At 38.8% G+C, this 20,445-nt stretch overlaps 1 protein-coding gene across 1 annotated transcript; it reads left to right on the top strand.

Annotated features, from left to right (window-relative positions):
* Window positions 1-742: 742 nt before the first annotated feature.
* Window positions 743-14,756, top strand: LOC104520595 (mitogen-activated protein kinase 12; the record flags this gene model as incomplete). The annotated part of the gene is made up of 8 exons (XM_010162326.1): window positions 743-772; window positions 2,479-2,526; window positions 8,228-8,342; window positions 8,987-9,058; window positions 11,176-11,255; window positions 12,065-12,143; window positions 13,701-13,874; window positions 14,686-14,756. Coding segments are annotated over 8 exons (669 nt in total), but the record flags the coding sequence as incomplete, so codon positions are not given.
* Between the last annotated feature and the right edge of the window lie 5,689 nt (window positions 14,757-20,445).

A 20,445-nucleotide genomic window follows, 5' to 3' on the forward strand; every position in this document is an offset into this window, starting at 1 on the left:
TGCGTACCTCAGCAGGGAGCATTTGGTGACAGTCACAAGTGCAGACATCTGTATTTAGTCAGGTGTCTTCCCAAAAGAGCTAGTCCTAGGTGACCAGTTTGTTGGTTTGACTTTTGTGAGCCCTTAAATAGGTCACTAGAAGGGCGATGAAAATGTTCAGGTAAAGAATGTCTTGTAACGTGACCTTGCAGTGTTTCATTGAGGAAGTATTGAAGCATTTAGCAAGATTTCTCAGCTGAGACCTTGACTGGACTTTATCCTGGTCTTAAGTGGTCTCTTAAAACTCAGTGCTGCTGGAGCATATGAATCTAAACTGTGATGGCACACGGGAGGCGTCAATGGCAAGAGAGCATTTCTGATATATAAAATGGTGGGATTTATTTTAATACACACACACACACACACACACACACATACATACATATATATATATAAATGCCAAAAATAAACTGGAAACGGGATTTTATGTATGGGAAGAATGAGAAAAAACCGATATGATCTGTTGCAGTACTCAAACAGATTTACTGGTTTCTCATTATTGGGGGAGGGGAAGGGAAAAATGTTAGTTTAATTATGTGAACATTAAAAACATAGCTAAAAAGATCTCCTGTGCATTAAGTAAACATTTTCTAATTTCAGATTACTTTAACACCATGAGAAAGTACTTTGTCCCCTGTCCCAGGCAACTTCTTAAAGTCAGGACCTCATTAACCAAAAAAAAAATTTTTTTTTTTTTTTACAGTATATTCACTCATCAGGCATAATTCACAGGGTAAGTGGAAACAATATAGAAAATGTTTATATTCTCATAATGTGAGTGTTGTTTGTGTATAAACATGCTCATAAATATGCCTGAACTTCTGTTTATAGTGTCTCTATTCATAGTGTTTGCCTTTGGTTTCTTGTTCAATAGGAACAAAAAGTGATATGGCTACATCAGTGTAATTTGGGCACTCATGTTGCACCAAATACAGGTTAGATTGGGATTTCTTTAACTGGTCTGTGAAGTTGGGTTCTAAATCCCCACAGGAGCAAATAGAGTCTAAACTGAGATGGATATGAGTTTTTTCTGTCTTTTTAAAAAAAATTAGGATTAAACAATGTTTAAATGTTGTTTAAATATAGTGTTAATGTTGAAAATTGGGGGAGTCGGGGTATGAAAACAGAGAAACTGAAAAAATCATCCAAAATTACAAAGCCTTGAAAACCTCAATTTTTTTCTGGGAGAAATGAAACATCTTCTTTTTTAATACCTGCTGTGTCTAATAGTTCATTTAAAATCACTTTTGCACCATGAAGAAGGAATTCTGAATGATGCCCTCGCGGTACAAATCAGCATAACTTCCCCAAAAATGGCATCTGAACAATAGAAACTGGTCGCTTGTAATAAAATATCAGGAGCAGCACAGAAAATACACATTGTATAGTAGCTTTAAGTTGGATATGGAAACTATGCAAGCTGCCAAAATAATGTCATAAAATTTATATTTTTATTTCCACATCTGCTGTGATCATGGTCTAAATTTACTGTTGCTTAGACTTTTTCTAAGCTCCTCTTGATGGCTCTTGAGCTTCTTGGTTTCATTATGGTTCTTTGCACCAATTTGTTTCTCTCCAAGGCCCGTCTGATCTTAAAACATATTTGTATTAAACAACTGGATGCCTGTTAAAAATTTCAGAGCGAAGATTGCTCTAAACATCTTGTGTTAAAGTGACAAACATGTAAAAGCTGAAGGAAAACTTATTTTCTGTTCTCTCTATAACTGTCGATGTGTTAAGAGTCACTGACATTGCAAAATTTTCTTAGTCATTGCCACTAGTCTTCCCTTTGCTGCTAAACTTAGAACTACTACTTTTGAAGATCATTAGAAGTATCTACAGTAGCTAAAGAGGCTAAAGGGAATATTATTTTTTTCATGTTGCAGTCTCCATTCAACTGACTTTGTTAGGAAATTGATTTTCCCTTTGAAGAGAGCATAGGCTTTTATGTAAAATCATGTTTGATTCCTTCAGTACTCCTTCTAGGTCTATCAGGGCATAGAACCTTTAAAGTATATTTTAATATGCAGTGTGTACAGTCCAGAAGTATATATGTGGATCATTAACTTTGTGGTGTTAGTATTAAATGCAACAAATTTATGTCCAAACCCCACTCACAGCAAGATGAGCGAGTTCTTTCATTGGCAAGTATTTTCCTGACTTCTAAGAGAAAAAAAATTCATTAGTCTGGAGGGAAGGCATACTGGAAAAAAGCCAAACATATTCAAGTTTCTGTCTTTGTTTCTGTTGTTCGTTATATTTAATTTTCTGATTTAGATTTATGACATCGTTTTACATATTGCTGTTTTAAATTAGTTGTATGAAAACCATTAAACCTAAATGAAAGAAAGAAAGAAAGAAAGAAAGAAAGAAACCCAAACACTTTATTGTGCTTGCTGGAAAATAAATAAATAACGTCAGTTTCAAATCTGATTACAGGATCTAAAGCCTGGAAACTTGGCAGTAAATGAAGACTGTGAATTGAAGGTAGGATATGTTTATTTGGAAAAAAAAAAAACCCAAACAGTCAGATACATTAGAAGTACACCACACAGGACATCGGGTGCCACAGCTGTAGATGTGCTGGCTGGTTTCAGTGGTCGGCCAGGCTTTCAGCCCCCAGGCTTTGAGGAGTCATGGAGAAATAGGGGAATGCTGGAAAATGAAAGGGAAAAGGATCAGGTGGACAGTAGTAACCATCTTGAAAAAAAAAATTGGAAGAGACTGCTCCTTATAAGTATTTTCTCATTTGTGTGACTTTAGTCATTACAAGAATAATTAAATATTTATTTAAGAAATAAAGCCCTGAATACTGAGAATCTATTCACCTCCTATTTATGTCCTCGACTGACATAAATGTGCATTTCGTATGAATAGCAGAGGTGATGATCAGTTTCTGAGATCATTCTGGAGCCAAGCACAAGAAATGGTTGCACCTTTAGCTAGAAATGTTGCCCAGGATGTCCCAGCTGAAAACATCCTGTCCAGATAAGACACTCCCAAGAAGCTGTTACGCAGTGTTAACAGGGGAGAGATGGTGGTTGACTTCAAGATGTAGGAGGATTTCTGGTGAGGAATTCAGTGCTGCAGGATATTACATTCATGGCATCGTTGGAGCGGTTGCTGACTTGGGTTCTCCAGCTGGGTGAAGGGCAGAGTAAGAACTGAAAATGCTTCTGCAGTTTTTGCATTGATGTAGTATTCCATGCTGCAGCTTTGTGCCCGCGCCAAGCGCGTGTATGTGACCATAATAGTGGCCCTTTTCCTGTGTGGTATGTATGTTGCAATGAATACTGGTATATTTTTACACAGTCACTCAACTAAAAAATACTTTTCAAGAAAAAAAATCATGTCATGGTTGCAGTCTGAGAAGAGCTGTAGTGGAGAATTATGATATGTTGCAGGTAATCACTCAGAGAGGCACGAGAGGTATCACATGCTGCTTACCATGAACAAGAACATTTCTTTTAAAGTGATTCCTTCTGCATGGTTACAACTAACAGTCGTATCAATTGCATGTAGACTGCTGTGTATTTCATGGCAGGAATGTATCAGTTGTGCTTCATTTTTGCTCTTAATTGAAGTAGTGAGAAAAAAACAATTCCTACCTCAGTCTCCTGTAGGTCAGCCATTAGCTGTTTGTGATGCTGCGCTGCAGGACAGGTGTACTTGATGGCATTTTTTGTATTACCTGGTTGCTGCTTCTCTGGAGCGAGGCAAGTATTGGTGTGTACCATGACTCCATTCATCCTACCCATCAGGGCTTCCATCCAAAGATGGATAGGAGGACAGTGCACACCCACACCCCTTCCCAGTATGGAAATTGGGCTTAACTGGCATGCACCCTTGGAGACCGGGGCTGTAGCACCCCTGGTGGAAAGTTCCCTCTCCTGAAGTGTAGATGTTGCCACTTTCTCGGAAATGTTTTCAGTAGAGTCTATCTGGGTAGTAATTCTTCTCCTGCACAATGTTTGTCACCTCAAGCCTCCTTCTAAATCATTGAACTGAAATAATGAATCTCAACAGTCCTGATTGCAGTTTCTTACACGTATTGGAAATCTTCCAAAGCCTGTTAGTGGATAATATTTGTACTTCAGAAATAATTATGCCATGTATCCTGACCTAGCAAAAATGCATCTGTTTGGCTGTGTAGCATGACTTTGTTATAAAAAAGCCAATTATTTACGATGAAGTAGAATTATGTAGTACTCAACACAGCTTATTTGATGAATATGGTTTATTCTCTTGAGTGTAGACATAGTAGCCTCAGACTGCTTCTAGTCTCCAGTTAATTCTATTCTTGTATTTTAATAGGTCATTATTAATTTTTAGAATTGTTTTTGTCACCTGTCTTCTCTTAGCTCTGGAAAGTCTAATCTGAAAGTCTAGTCAGTTAATTACAAAATCATGCTACGTCTTCTGTCCTGTACTTGAATCACGACTAGCCTATACATTCTGACAAAACAACAGTAAATTTGAGTGGGAGCTTTTGTGTCCTAATATGTAAGTACATTTGGATCTTAAGGCCAAGGTTTCCTCCCTAAAAGAGACATAAGACTTTATGGGAGTAGTTCAGTTATGTGAGAATTCCAGCTTTGAAAAAGTACAGAAAGTCTCATTGTGCAAGTTGGGAGATAGAGAAGAAAATCAAAGGTTGTGAAGCACTCTCTTAATTAAATAAAATGAAAGTTGATGCAACACTGCAGAAGTATTTTTTAGCATATAACATACAAATTTATATCATTGCATGTAGCTGTTGTAATACAATTTTTTGCTCTTTGGAGACTGACCTGAATGTTCAGGGTCCTGTCATTTCAGAATTTCCCTACCTAATACAAAAAGCCGTTGTCTTCTCCTGCCTTGTGTGTGGCCAAACACTGAGTGGGTCCCAGGGTCACAGGGTAAAAAAGAGACTCTAGAAAAAGCAGTTGTATATGTTTCTCTTCCCTCCTCTCAACTGTGCAATTACACTTTGAGATGCAGCCCAGGTCAAAGACATTCTTCCATGGTACGATCACTGTATCTCCTTATTTAGTACAACTTATTTTTCTGTTACCTTGGACATTTTTAAGCTTTTAGATAAACTGAGGCAAATAATTCTGTATCAGAGCACAATTTTGTGAAGCGATAAGGAGAAAATGTAGATTAAGATTTATTTTTTGTTTCTTCACTCTGAGTGAAATGATGCTGTCCCTGATTGTACAATAAACTCTGATACCATGTGCAGAAGAAAAGTGCAAATTTGCAATTAGGAAATACTGGTTCTCAAAAGACAACTCTGGTCTATAAACAGAAAGCAAACTATAATATGTTGAGAAGTGTGCATAAAAAATAATCAAGGCAGGGATTTAACTGGGATCTCCCTTACACTGAAGGAGTTGGACTGACTTCCCCTGCACCATGTGTCTGGGTGCAAGGGGCAGGATGTGACCCTGATCTGAGCGCGCTTTCAAAGTCAGATTACGCAGGCACAGGAAAATGCTGCCAGGGTTAGTCCAACGCTTTTCCCCCATGTCTGTGCACTCAGCAGCTTCCTGAGCATCAGCTATGGCAACGAGGCAAGTTGGAACAGTTCCTTGAATAGATAATAATTAATAAGCAGTCAGTTTTGTTTTTCACAATGAGCTGTCTGGCTCCCTCATCTGATGCTTTCAACTGTTACATGGGGCAAGTTAGGAAAATCAAGTTTGCTGAGTAGAAGGGGAGCTTGTCCTTGAGGAGCTGAGGGGAATTTGCTTTATCTTTCATAATTCCTGCATTATAAAAAGGATTTTCAAACTTGCTCTGAAAATTGCTTTGGAAGTTCCAGCTGAAAAATTGAAGATTGGAGTATGAGACTAATAGTTTCATGTGAAGATTGTTGTTGAAGTGGTACCATGTTAATATTAAGTACTTAACAGGATACAGTTGTTCCTGAGTCTAATGAATATGTAAATGAAAATAAATCCTGAAGTTAATATGTAATGCACAAAAATTCTCACTGTTGATTTTTGCTTTTACAAACATACAAACCTAAATTATATTTTGGCTCCAAATCCAAATGTTACAAGCCTTAGTATGGAAAAGGCCTAAAAATCTGTGACGGAATAGATGGTACCACATGTGACTCTTCACCTGTTAGGTAAAACTTCCTTTTTACTTCCACCACCCCCCACCCCATGTTACTGGGAAGACATAATGTGTGTTATATGTGTAGAATAAATTTAAAAGCTGTATCTAAAAGTGTATTTTGTTACTGCACATATTTTGATTCTAGTAAATCTTCAGTACCCAAAGTTCCGAGGGGTAACTTCAGGCATAATCAATTGTATTTTATTGGTAAGAATAAAATTCTCTCCCTTGGCATCCTCTTTCTGTTTTTAAATTGGTAGGTAATCAGCAGTTATGAGGAAGATATGAAAATGATGTTTCAAGTATGGCAATAAAGATAAGCCATAAGATTTTATATTCTTGATCTCTGAATGAAAATATATTTTTTTCTTTCTGCTAGTTCCAGGGAATGATGAAACTGTCCTGAAATATTTTTAAATGTTTACCTACAGAGAGCGTTACAAAAACATCACTCTGGCTATGTTACTGCACAGGTGCTCCTAGTGAAAATGTCTGCCCTGTCAATATATATGAAGCCTGATACATACGGAAACTACTGGCTGTTCATGCAAAGCTACATATTCAAGTATCTGTGGATGATGATTTATCTTGAATAGACTTTACTTACCCAAGACCCCTGTTTCTTCTTAGAAGCACAAACTTCCTGATAAACTATGAACGGACTGTCATTGCAGGAGTGTTCTTCATTGTTGGCCGCATCTTTTGTCACCATCTTTTGAAGGTCCATACAGGTGGGCCTTTATGTTAGCCAACTTTGTAGAGGCTGACGAAAGGCCATAACATTCATTTTTAATCTTGCTGCTGTACACATTACTATTTCTAGAGATAAATATCCGAGAATCTTGTAAGTAAGCTGAATTGTGCATAATCCTTTTAAAAAATTGCATTAACCTTGTGTTTCTTACAGAGTGTTGTTCTGTAGTTGATGTAGCAGGTTGGGGAAAACTCAGTGGGGCCAAATATTGTGATTCCCTACTCTTGTTACATCTTCTCCTTATGACCTAGAGGAAGCTTTCCTTTGAATGAAAACTTCAGAATATTATTGGAACACACTCTTGAATTGTGCCACCTGGGATGCAAGAGCAGCCCACAAGGCCAACTGTATCCTTGGCTGCATCAAGAGAAGTGTGACCAGCAGGTCGAGGGAGGTGATTCTGCCCCTCTACTCCACTCTTGTAAGGCCCCACCTGGAGTACTGTGTCCAGTTCTGGAGCCCCCAACACAAGAAAGGCATGGACCAGTTAGAACAAGTCCAGAGGAGGCCACGAGGATGATCAGAGAGCTGGAGCACCTCTCCTACAAGGACAGGCTGAGAGAGTTGGGTCTGTTCAGCCTGGAAAAGAGAAGGCTCCGGGGAGATCTTATAATAGTGGCCTTCCAATACCTGAAGGGGGACTACAAGAGAGTTGGGGAGGGACTTTTCATAAGGGCAGTTAATGATAGAACAAGGGGAAATGGGTTTAAGCTGAAAGAGGGTAGGTTTAGATTAGATATTAGGAAGAAATTATTTCCTGTGAGGGTGGTCAGACACTGGAACAGGTTGCCCAGAGAAGTTGTGGATGCCCCCTCCCTGGAAGTGTTCAAGGCCAGGCTGGACGAGGCTTTGAGCAATGTGATCAGGTGTCCCTGCTGATGGCAGGGAGGCTGGAACTAGATGATCTTTAAGGTCCCTTCCAACCCAAACCATTCTATGATTCTATAAATACCATCTAAGATGGGTGCTGTTCTTTTAGCCCTAACCAGCTACAATAGCCATTCCATGACCAGGGAAGAGAATTCTTTGCATTGAAAGAGACCCGTATCTTTTTAATTAATATTTGAAGAATTTCTTTTCTTTACTGATTTTACAGCTTTTAGTGTTGCTATAGGAGTATCTAAATAAAAAAATCATAAAACTCCTTTCTGCTTTTGTCTTCACTTTTCAAATGAGAACAAGACACTTCAATTAGAAAAAAGATGCAAAAATAAGCCAGTATCTGCAGAATGCTCCAATTCTTTTATTTTCTGCATTTGTAAAGTCTGTATTTAATAGATAACTAGCTGTCTGATCAGGATATTCTTTGTGCTTCCACTACAGATTCTGGATTTTGGATTGGCAAGGCATACAGACAGTGAGATGACCGGTTACGTGGTTACAAGGTGGTACAGAGCTCCAGAGGTCATACTTAACTGGATGCATTATACACAAACAGGTCAGCATCTCATCAGAAAAGTCTTAACAGAGCTGAAGCATTCACTGGATCAGGCAATATATAAGCAAGTCTTTGTTTCTGAAGTGAATAAGGAATTGGAGGTGGAAATGACAATATAATTATGCTAAACTCCATTGTAGATAAAATTGCAGGTAATCGTTTGGTGGTTGTGAGCTTGGAGGCTTTTTTGTGTATTTTCTGAAAGTAACATAAAGTGCCAAGGTGTTTGGAAAAAAACAATGTAAATGTATGCAGATGTGACAGTCTGGCCTATGTTCTTGTGTTCTGCACTGACTGTTACTGTCCTGCAAAGATGTGCCGATTGTAACTCAGACAGGGAAAAAGGGCAGAAGGAGGGAATTCAAGTAACACTAGGATAACTATGGAAAATTTACTTTCCATGTGCATCTGCCTGTTACTGAGAAACTGATTCTGCATATTTTCAGATTATCTCCAGTTTGCCAGTTAGAAAGGCTGGTAGTTTTATTTACAACGTTAATTGTACGTGGCAAAGCAATCATCTATTTTGTAGCAAGCTACATAGGTAAATTTAACACTTTAGAATAAGTTTTAAATTAGACTTTATGAGCACTTAAATGGACAAGTATTCAGCAATTTAGTGTGACTGTTGGTCTTTTTTTCAGTTGACATCTGGTCTGTGGGCTGTATAATGGCTGAGATGATAACGGGGAGGCCTCTGTTCAAAGGAAATGATCGTATCCTTCAGTGAATTTGACGCTAATGTAAGAAAATGATGAGAGGTTCTTGTGCTACAGTAGATCTGTTCAAAAACTGATGAGCACAAATTGAAATGAATAGTAAAATGGCTTGCACCTTTCTCATTAATTGGTTATTTGATATCTGTACTACCTTTGCACATCTGCAAATTCAAACTTGTGTTACTGAACTTTTTCAATAAAGAGGTGTGATCTTTGAATCATAAATCATCAGGTAAAAGGTTCTGTGGTAATAGAAAAGGCATATTTTTAATTTTTTTAGCAGTAAGTTCCATAACTCCAGAACACACACAGAAGATTCTGCTGCAGTATACGGACATGGGTGCACATACTAGTCCATCTCATGCCTTTTGAGACTTTTACCAAAAAATGTTACCCAAGTAGCATCTGGTAAAATGTTTTAGATTTACATAAAACATCTAGTCCTATCATTTAATTGCTGAGGAATTAAGAAAATAGTTAAGATTAACCCATAATCCAACCTCAAATGATACTTGTCTGGCAGTAGTAGTTGTGATAGTTAATAGAGGATGGTGTTAACAGAAGACAGCAAGAAATTTTTGGGGGGTTTTTTTGTTTCCCAGCTGTCTGTATTTGACAGCTCCTCCTGATCATTTTGCATTACTTTTCCCCTTGTACAGTTCTAGTCAATAAATTGCTTATCTGCAAATACTTGTTTACAGAATCACAGAATAACAATTGTGTAATTTTGGTTATGTTTGTGTTTAAGTACTTATATGTGAGATTAAGACTTCATTGCTTGGATTGTATTATTCTTGTTTTGTGAGGAAAAACATAAAAAAGGAAGATTGTATTCACCAAAAAAAATGACAGATACTATGGAAAAGTAGAATATATCAGATTATTTCAGATGTACAGATTTTAAGTACGCATTAGTTCTTAACAAGAAAATAAAATGCCTGCCAAAGAACAGCCATTGACTAACAGCATTTCTCTACTGATGCTAACCTTGAGCATTCTGGTACATAAATAAGGAAATGAATGAGTCACAATTTTCAAGTTGCAAATGTAAGAGTGGAAAAGCTCGTATTTTAGTCATACTGGGTTTTGGAGATTACAGAACTATTGGCTGGGGTTCTCCATCCTGTGTTAGGAAGGAAATTACCCCAGCATAATAGTCCTTGCTGGCCTTTGAGTATATGGATCAGTATTACCTGTTGTCAGGGAAATGCAACCATGGGTTCAGCTGTGGGTAAGTCAATAAGAAAAAAGCCATGTTAAGGGATTTTTATTCTAGAAATGTGAATAGGTTATCCTGCAAACTTGTTATGGGATTTTATTTATTTCATCAGCTTTACCAACCATTGCCTTTTTCTGCAGAGGCTGGTAAAATCCTCGTGCCAAGTGCTGATCTAGCTTCTAGCTTCTCATCTGCTGCTCTGGCCAGAGTAGCAAACGAGTCATAAAGCTGTTCTCTGCAGCGTTAGCCTCCTGTGAATATGGTGTTTCTTCTTTGAAACAGCTAATACTGTTGCTGATTGATCTGTGGTGCTTTAGGATACAGAAGACTAGGGAATATTCTGATGTCTTCCCCCAACGTCTCCAGTATCTCAGTATACGGAGTTGAGCTAAGCATGTGGGAAATGAGGAGGAGAGGGATTTTTTTTTCCTTGAAGTTTCTCAATACGGAGAAGAGCCAACACAGACTGATTTCCTCTGATTTTCTGTTCCGCTTACCGTGCCACCTGATGTTCCCTGTGACTCTTCCTGCCTTTACGTCACCTAAGTATTGGAGAGACCAGGGCAATGCATGCAATACGTGTGTTGATTGTTCAGATACTCCAATAACTTTAGACTGATTTTGACCAAAAATATAGAGGAGACCTGATGAAGTTAGAAGAGTTTGCTGATGATTCAATTATGTGTTCCCAAGTTAAAGGATATTTTATTTCAGGTGCTTTCAGTGTCCTTGCCTTTTGCAAGAAAATCAGAGAACTTCCATTTCATCTTTTATAAATCTTTTAGTCCTCACATCGTGATTTTTGCTTTATTCTCCAATAGCAAAGAAACTCACTGTTTTTGCAAGGTGTTTAGTTTTATGGTGAAAGGCTTTGTTCCTTATTTCTGGTATTCAGATCTGGACCAACTCACAGAAATAATGAAAATAACAGGTACACCAACTCAAGATTTTGTTCAAAAACTGCACAGTCAAGATGTGAGTATTCTGCTTTGTCATTTGGTTTTGTATGTCTTAATTAAACCGTGCTTAGTTCTTAAACTGACTGAGATAATATATATTGACTACTGAAATGACCCTTGATGGTACGTCTCTACCTTGAAGTACTTTGCACACCCAGAATAGCTACTGGAGATAAGGGAGCACAGAAAATGATCAAGGCACTTGAAAAATCTAGATATTTAAATACTTCAAAGTTTCCAGTGTGCACCATATAAACAGTTGAGCTGCTGCATTGCCGCCTTTATCGGAAATGTACTGAAAACATGAACCTACACAGAAAACCTGGTTGTTCTGCAGATGTCTCTGCGTTTGTCTTTCCCATTCTTATGTGGATGTCCTTCTAGAATCCTTAATCTTCTACTATAAAAAAACTAAAATTAGTCATTAGACTAACTATACCATTTCAATACTAGTGCATTACTGTATAAGGTTCACTTCTAGAGATTCCTGTAAACTCACTATGACATTCTTTCAAATTATTCATGCATACATAATCTAATATACTAAATACTCAGTGTTGCAAAAATATTAATAAATAATTAATAACTAATTGACTGATAATTATTAAAGCTTACATTATCATTTCTTAATCACACTTTTAAGGCTTTATTTTAAAAAAAGTTCCTTTCAACAAGAAGGTGAATATAATCACATTTTATGACTCAAAAAAAATCCACTTGTACAATGTGCTGTCAAAACATTGAGTTACCTATTAAGCGTATAGTTAATGTTGTCACATTGAAAAGGTGGCAAAGGTCTAATTTAATATTCTTGTTTCTTTTAAGGCAAAAAACTATATCAAAAGCCTCCCAAAAGTCCAGAAAAAAGATTTTGCATCCATCTTGAAGTATGCAAATCCTTTGGGTAAGACAGTCTGTGTGGGTCTTGTTCTTGTGTTTGTGCTGGAGACAGCAGCAGTATCAGTCATGGGATAGGTTATGTGATAGTTCTTGAGCTTTTCTATCTCTTACTTTCCATAATTCATAACTTTGATTTTAGTGGCTGAGCTTTGCCAAGTTTAGACCCTGCCAGGAATCAGATGTTTCTTAGAAGAGTCAAAAAAGAAGTATTTTGTGGTTTAGGCTCCAATCCAGCATCTGCTTAATGGTTTTACTGGAGCAGCTTTCTCAAGAGCCCCGAGAAATTAAATGTCTATGTATTGTATTTGAAATATAATTCTGAAAGCTCAATTGATCTACAGTAGAAATGCAGGCAAATAGAAAGTTGACATTTTAGTCATGGAATGAATACATCCTGAGAAACATCTGTGCATTCCTGAGAAGCACTGGCTTGGATTTGATAGATACAAACAGCCAAAAGAGCATACCAAGTGTGCATAACTGTGACGTGACTTGAGGCAGCCAGAGCTCTGAGGTGGCTCTGCCCAAACCTTATCCATTCCCCAATGACCTGAACACTCACAAAGCCAGTTTTATTGGAATATCAATTAGGATAATTGAATCTTCTCAATTTAAAAGTTAAAATTGTATGTTTAGACACAGTGGAAATAAACATGATTAATAAGCAGCTCTTACCCTGACTGCATGGTTAGCTCACCGACCTTCTCAGCTACAGGAAACTGTACACTTTTCCACTGAGTTTTTAGGACATTTCTTCCTGTCAGTTCTGTACCTGTCTGCCGGCTCCTTACATAGAGAACAACTGTTCATGCTCTGGGGGAGAAGCCTGGAGAGAATCCATGACGTGGCAAGTGGGAGTTGCAGCATCCTGTCCCACGCTGTTGCCTCTTCTTCCTTTCAGCTGCTCCACCCAACCTAGGAATGTTTTTTCAGGATAGAAAAACATAATAAACAAATCATTCATCATATCTGTTTACACTAGCCCATTTTGACAGTCTAACAGTGAACCTGATCCACACTCCACTGGAGAGGAACATACAAGATTTTCATGAATTGTTTTTGCTGAGGTCAAAAAACACATAGCAGATAAATTCAGTGCTGAGATTCTGAGCATGGACAACTGACTTGTCTTGGTGAACTTCAGAGTGTACTTGGGCTTGGATTTGATCACACATAGAGCAATTCTTGTTAGCTCTACACCCGTCCACCTACATTCTGCTGCTGTCTGGTAGTGATGTACCTTAGAACCACAACACAGTGGCAGCAGTGATGAAAGATTCCTGGGAAAGCCCCAAGCACAGTGGTCCTGGAGATGAGGTGATGTGGCTGTATTGCATACAGAAGCAAGGGAGCATCTCTGCGTTGCATCAGGCTTCGTACACATCCCAGCTTGCTCACAACACTGTTTTGTCATCCAGGTGGGCCCCACTGGCTATATCACCCTGTGATTCTGCTTTATAACTCTGTGTATTTATTTGAAATATCTCCAGGACAATGTTACCGTGTACAAACTGGAATCAGTGGCATGATTTAAATGCACTGTTTGTTTTCTGTTCTATAGCTGTAAACCTTTTGGAGAAGATGCTGGTGCTGGATGCAGAGAAGCGAGTCACAGCAGCTGAGGCTTTGATGCATCCTTACTTTGAGCCAATTCATGATCCTGAGGAAGAAATTGAAGCTGAGAAATACGATGACACATTTGATAACATGGATCTTCCGCTAGATGAGTGGAAGCGTGAGTTTAGTTTTGATGTTTTCAAAAATATCCAGATAGAAAGGCCATCTAGAAATAGGAAATTCCCCACTTACAAATTCCTTTCTCTTTTTTTGGTGGAACAGAGTAAGTAGACAGCATTTAGATAGAGAAATGCTATTGATAAGCCAGTGTTCCTCTTATAAAGTCTTCCTGGAAAAATCCCCAAAGGTTTCTTCTGTGCCTCCTAACAGAGGCTCTTCTCTGTATCCTCCTCCTTCTCCTCCATGCATCTCTCCTCCCATCTTCTGCAATGTAGGAAAGAAATAATTTCTGTAACATGTTCCTTCCAGTGGATAGGAGAGGCAAACAGATTCTTCAACTGTTGGGTCTGTAGGACTGCAACAGTTGCTGGCCTTAATTTTAAGTTAGGTTCTCTCAGGGAAAGAAACATACCTACCTCATCAGAGATTTAAGTCTGAATTTAGTTTCCATCTAAAGTGAGAGGTTTGTATTTTGGCTTTTAAATGAGGACTTGACTTTTAAAGGTGATGTGGACAGCAGCTCTTTTGGAGGATATTGACCCCTATACTGTAAAGTCGATGCTTGCATCCTTTTGAAAGCATCTCTAATATTGCAGTATTGGGCTTGACTTCAAATCTGAAATGGTGAAGAAATGATCCTCGATTCCCTTACTTTTTGCACTCTTTCTCTCTTTTTTTGCCTGAAGAGGTCTCTCTCTTCCTGATTTAGAGCAGAGTCTGACCATGCTGGGGGTTGCATCTTGCTGGTGTCTGTGCAGCTCCTTTTCTGGTTAGACCAGCAACACTATGTTTATTCTGTTGTTTTCCAGGCATTACATATAAAGAGATACTGAACTTCAAGCCACCACAGACATCAGAGTCAAAGGAGACAGAGGTGTAATTGTGTGACTCGGTCTTTCCAGAACTCAGAAGAAAGCAGGAAAGGTGTAAATGTTTCTGATATTTCAGGTGTATAAAACTTTTATAAATAAACTGGGTGTTACCTGTTTCATCTGTACTGTAAGAAAGAGCAATGTCTTTTACTCTGCATGTGGAAGTTGGTGTCTTTGGAAGTAGCATTTCAAAACTGTCCAGACAGTTATTCTTGCCTACAACTTCATCCATGTGCACAAAAGGATTGAGACTGTAATAACCTGGTGCCATGCTTGAAAGAGCAGGTAGGATTAATTCTTCAGATCAGGTGTCAGAAGAGTACAAGTTACCACCCTAAGCAAGCTGAGACACAGAGCTCGTCAGAGGTCTGCCATGACTGCTTTCCAAGGCCACTGAACTGTCTTGAGTGCAAGAAGTATCCATGTGACTTCCCCCGGAATATTTCACCTCGGTAAGGTGCCTGGGGTGGCTAATCAGCTTCTGCTAGCTCACTGGTGCAGCGGGTAGGCACAGCCCCAATGAATGCTGATGTCCCCTGTCCTATGTGAGTGGAGGAGAGCCTGAGCTCCAGCCATTTCTGACAGGTCTAGGTAAGAGGCAAGAAGCAAAGAAGTGTCAGTGTCCTAGATTTTCTCAAAGTAACCCGCGTAGCAGGACAAGAATTGACAAACGCGTTAGATGAACAGCCGATAGATAAATAATCACTGTCAAGGGACACAGTATTTTCCTCTGAATACAGTGCAGTCTCTTTGTGTAATAGACTAGGGATCAAGGATTTCCAGGGAGAAATTCTTAAGACTTTCTAAAATTTTGTAATCTCTCTAGCATCTTAATATTGAAATGATCACTGAAAAAGTACATCTTCTCAGAGGACGTACTGGTTATAGAATCAGCTGTGCTGATTTTAGAAATAAAGCTCTGCACAGGTCATATTATAGGAAAGGAAAAAAAAGTAAGAATGCTATGCTGCAGCTGCTCGCTGGGGATACCCGCAGCAAGCTGTTTTGTTCATAGCGCATAGAGGTGTTGCCAGGTGCAGAGTGTTTTAAGTTTGATGAACAAACAGTTTACTACCTATTACACAGAGTAACAACTGTTCCTTTTTTTAGTCTTTTAAACTCATCTTACCTGGGGGGGAACCCTCAGACCTTCTGTTGAGAGGTGCCTTACCAGAGGGAGTCAATGTCCTGATGTGATTTTGGTTAGACACTTGAGTTCGTCTTACTGCCTGGGTTCGTTTATTGTGTTTTCCTAGGTGCTTAGTTTGTAATAATCTCTCCAAGGTAGGAAAAATAAATTGGCAGACCTTTGGTGAAGAATTATTTGTGAGATTGCTTGTCCTTGTTAAAGGTAATCTCTTTACAGTTGACTATTTGAATGTGGATTATTCCCAATGCAATATGCTGTTGTGTGTTGCTACTAAGTGAAACAGCTGTGATGAAAGACATTTAATCTTAGCAGGTAATAGCTGAAAAAGAAGTAAGAAATTACTTGAGGTTTTTTGCTTTAATAACCAATTTAAACCAGAAGTTTAATCGAGGCACAGTTGTATTTCTTTCAATGAATGTTTAAGCTAAACACCTGTAAATATTAGCATTCGTTTAAAAATTGTGATAAATACTGATTAGCTGAGATGGGCACCTAGAGAGACTAAATGGTAAAGGAAACCTTGAATTATTGATGTATTTGACAAGTATTAAAAGCTGTAGTTTTAGGAATGCAAGCAAAAAAAAAGCAGAGAATGTAATTTGAAACAAAACATTTTTCCACACTACAGGTCACTGTGGAAGGCACATTTAACAGTCATACCCTGTTTTGCACTATTGACTTTCTGCTTGGACTACACTTTTACATTAAATAGGAACTGGAACTTTTTTTTTTACTGAATAGATGTTTTCTCTTTTAGGATCATGCCCTGTGGTCCTCTTAAAAGTAATGGGAGAAAAGTGCCTATTGGAATTGGTGGGTTTGATAGAGTCAGTCCAGGGCAATGGAAGAAACTTCCTTGAAAATGCTCCCTCTGTATTTTAAATGGAAATTCAACATCCGAAATTCTAGCCAATGTCTAAAGTCTTGAGGTAATGCAAATGGCTTAAATATTAGACTTTAAGGGAGCATGACTTTTCATTGAAAGCCAGGTTTGCATTTCTTTGTAAATGCTAACACTTCAATGGAAATTTTCACTTCTCCCTGCTTTAGCTGAAGTGAAGACAAGCCCTAAAACTCTCCATTGGCTGAGGTGAACGTTTCCCGCTCTTAATCTTAACATAGAATTAGAGAAGCAGCTAACCTGCATAAGAAAGACTTAATAAGAGAATGTGTAGTTTTTTCTAGATACTGAGGGAATACAGAACTCTTAAAATAACCGGAGAAGACCTTGATGCATGTGCCAGCAATGACAGAAGTACTGCTGTGCTGTCTAGTCAGCAAACAGTCTCTAAGGTGAAGTAACAAACGTGGAAAGTTTGTCACATCTTGGCAAGATGGTTCTGCTAAGAGATTGAAATCTGAAGAAATGGCTCCAAACAGCAACAGAGATTATTAGTAGAAATAGCTCGTTAAAAGAAATGCAAGGTGAAAGCAGAAATATTTTGCATGGGAGGCAGCTGCTGCTTCAAAGAGAGGTACAACATTTCGTAAGTTTATATTTGCTATTTCTACTGGTGCTAAGCAACTCAGGAATAAGAACCTGGTTTCTGTTTGCCTTAAAGAGAAATGTAAATATGTTCTGCATGTACTTGAAATGTATTGTGAAAAATAAAGGTTGGGGTTTGTTTTTTACACAATAATGGTCTTATTTTCCCCATATATATTCCCAAATGTATAATCACTCCTGAAAATACTATTTTTGGTGTAAGGGAACTGTATGAAACCTAATATTGTAGGTACATTCCATGTAATATGAGCTGCTGACGTAGTTTATTTTGGAAGTCAGTCACACCACAGATCCTAACCTTTCCCCATTTTCCAAACTTTGTCAGCCACAGAACTGATCTGATTGTCCTGCTGCTGAAGGACAGGATTTCAGTCATTAAATGCAGTTGCATTGTTCAGCCTGATTTTAAAAGCCAAAGTCAAGTTGACTGTCATCAAGCATATACATCTTTGAGTTGGACAGGGAAGTTTGAGTTAACAGAGTTCTAGTAGGATGTATGGGACCTTTACCCTGGCTCTTTTAGAACAAGATTGTCCCCTTAAATGTTAGTCGTCACTTCATTGAAGACTCATTGTTCATGTTGAATTTTGGTACTATGGTGGTGTGGGCCAAACGTGGCTCTCGATTTCACTTTTATTATTTTCTGGGTTTTTTCACAGGATAACACTGAGGTGAGTGCTATTGTGTCCTGCAAAATGTGTTCAGAAGATCCACTTTGTTCTTGATTCAGAACTATGAGGCATATGAGCTGGGTGGGATTCTTTGAGTTTCCTGCTTTTTGATCTGCTGTTCAACTATCAGATGCTTCTGGTCTGCTTCAGCTAAGGTTGTCAGAGAATGAAGCATGTGTTTGATGCTATCATTCACTGGATCTTGGTATGAAATATTCCTGTAGGGCTTTAGATGGTCACTGCAGGTACCAGGGAAAGAATAGGGGCTTGTAACACCTGCTGTCTCTGCTGATTAATTCTCTATCTCCTGAATTCACTGTAGGGCAACTGGTTGTGTAAGTCAAATAATAGCAGTAGCAGTTTCATGGACTACAGTACTTCCAATCTCCTTCTAAGTATTTTTAAGAATTCAGAAGCTTGAGTTGCAGAAAGATCAAGGGAGGAGGACTTCCATCATCCAGACAGACGCTCTTTGAAACTTCATGGACCACCAGTTAATGAGCAGCTCTTGTGCAGAGATTATTTGCAGCCCTCTGGGATAATAACCTAATGATCTAAAAACTGCATTGCCACCTAGCAACCACAGGCTCTCTCTAACATGGCAATGATGCATGCTTTTTAGCCACTAGGTACAGCATCCTTCTGCAAAGAGGTAAGTGGGGACAAGGAAAGTAATTTAAGGATTCATTATTTTTGTCTGCTGCTATCCTGCTCTGCGAACAGAGCTCCTTTACGCTTCACCTCATTACGTTTCCATGCTGGAGTTTTCTAGTTCACTCCAAGGTCTGTAAACGATGATGTGCGTTTCCCAGCTAAGTTTGAGTGATCCAGGCATGCAACTTTTAGGCCTTTCATTGAAGTATTTTGAATGTGCTGTTATCGTTGAGAGGCAAAAGAGCAAAATGAGGAAACTAGTGAAGCAACCAAATGAAATGTAGTGAAAGACATTGCTCTGTTTTGCTGTGTAGTGTCCTGGGGACACATACCCATAGGGAGCAGGAAATGCCTCTTAGTGCCTGCAGCAACGGGGCTCTCGGAGTGACACTCGTGATACCAACACAACCAAAGGCTGACACCTAATGCAATTCAGTCCAATATTAATGGGAAATTCATCATAACAGTAATAATATAACAGGTTATAACAATATAATTATACTGCTGGGGAAACTGTGGCTGTGTGTTGGACAAATGGGCTCTGCACTAACAAACTCACCAGGGCTGGGAGTGTTTCCCGGTGCTGAACTTCAGCTGCCTGCTCTGTTAAGCCACCACAACTCATGGGCTAACATCCCACCCTGGCCTGTCCCCATCCCCAGGTAGGTGCCCCCAGCCTGAGGCTGGGGCTGTACCCAGCTGCACCCCTCCCCTTTCTTCCCTGACCTAGATATGGTGGTTTACATTAAATTAGGGTGAAGTTGAAAAGATTTATTGGCAGTGCTCCAAGATAAAGTGGATATATTTTCCCTGCCATTTGGCAAATCTGGTGTAAGTCACTCTCATTTGTTATTAACAGGATTTTGACCAAGTAAATGTCATGACAACATGATTTGCCTTAATAAAGTTTTTCATACATGATGCATTTGTGCAAAAGGTAGTGAGATAGGAAGAAAAATAAGTGCAAGAGAGCACAGATGTCCTTTAAACAAAGAAAAGACAGTACAAGAGGATTTTTAGAAGGCATAGCAGTTAAATAAATAAACAGTTGAACTCATTCAAGAGGTAAAACCAGAGTAGTGAGAATATTGTGAATGCTGAGATGGTGTCCTGCCTGCCTGCAAAGCAATAGTGCTAAGTCACCAGGGGCACAAATACACTCCCAGTCCCATGTCACGTTACAGGATATCTGGATACTCTCAAACTTTAGAGTGGGATTCTCTTCACAAACAGCTCACTATAGCTATAATTACTGCAGCTACTGCCATTTCAAGTCTTTAAAACACAACATTAACTACTCTTCCTTAAGTTTCTCAATGGATTTTATAGCCTTTTATGCTTTACAGATGGATTAATGGTTTTGATCACCTGGATTTGATATGGTTAATGTTATGAACTTGCTGCGTGTCTTCCAGCTTTTCAGTTGCTTTCCATAGCTAGTATTTGGCACCATTAAAGTACTTTGAGATATAAATTATTTATCTAAAGGGAAAATTCACTTGTAACCTCAAACCTCAGCAGTGGGGTAAGTGTGACCTCCCATGAGAAAATGCTTAGGAAAGGCTGAAGAGCTGAGCTGAGCAAGCAGAGAGCATTGCTGTGCCCCAAAGACTGACTCACCTTAACGTGCCAAATTCATACCAGAGGATGCCCGAGGGCTCACTTAGGGTCAATAAATTCTTATCTAATACAGTGATGTGACATCATCAGCTGGT

The sequence above is a fragment of the Antrostomus carolinensis genome, unplaced genomic scaffold, assembly GCF_000700745.2.
Source record: "Antrostomus carolinensis isolate BGI_N321 unplaced genomic scaffold, ASM70074v2 scaffold28782, whole genome shotgun sequence".
NCBI lineage: Eukaryota > Metazoa > Chordata > Aves > Caprimulgiformes > Caprimulgidae > Antrostomus > Antrostomus carolinensis.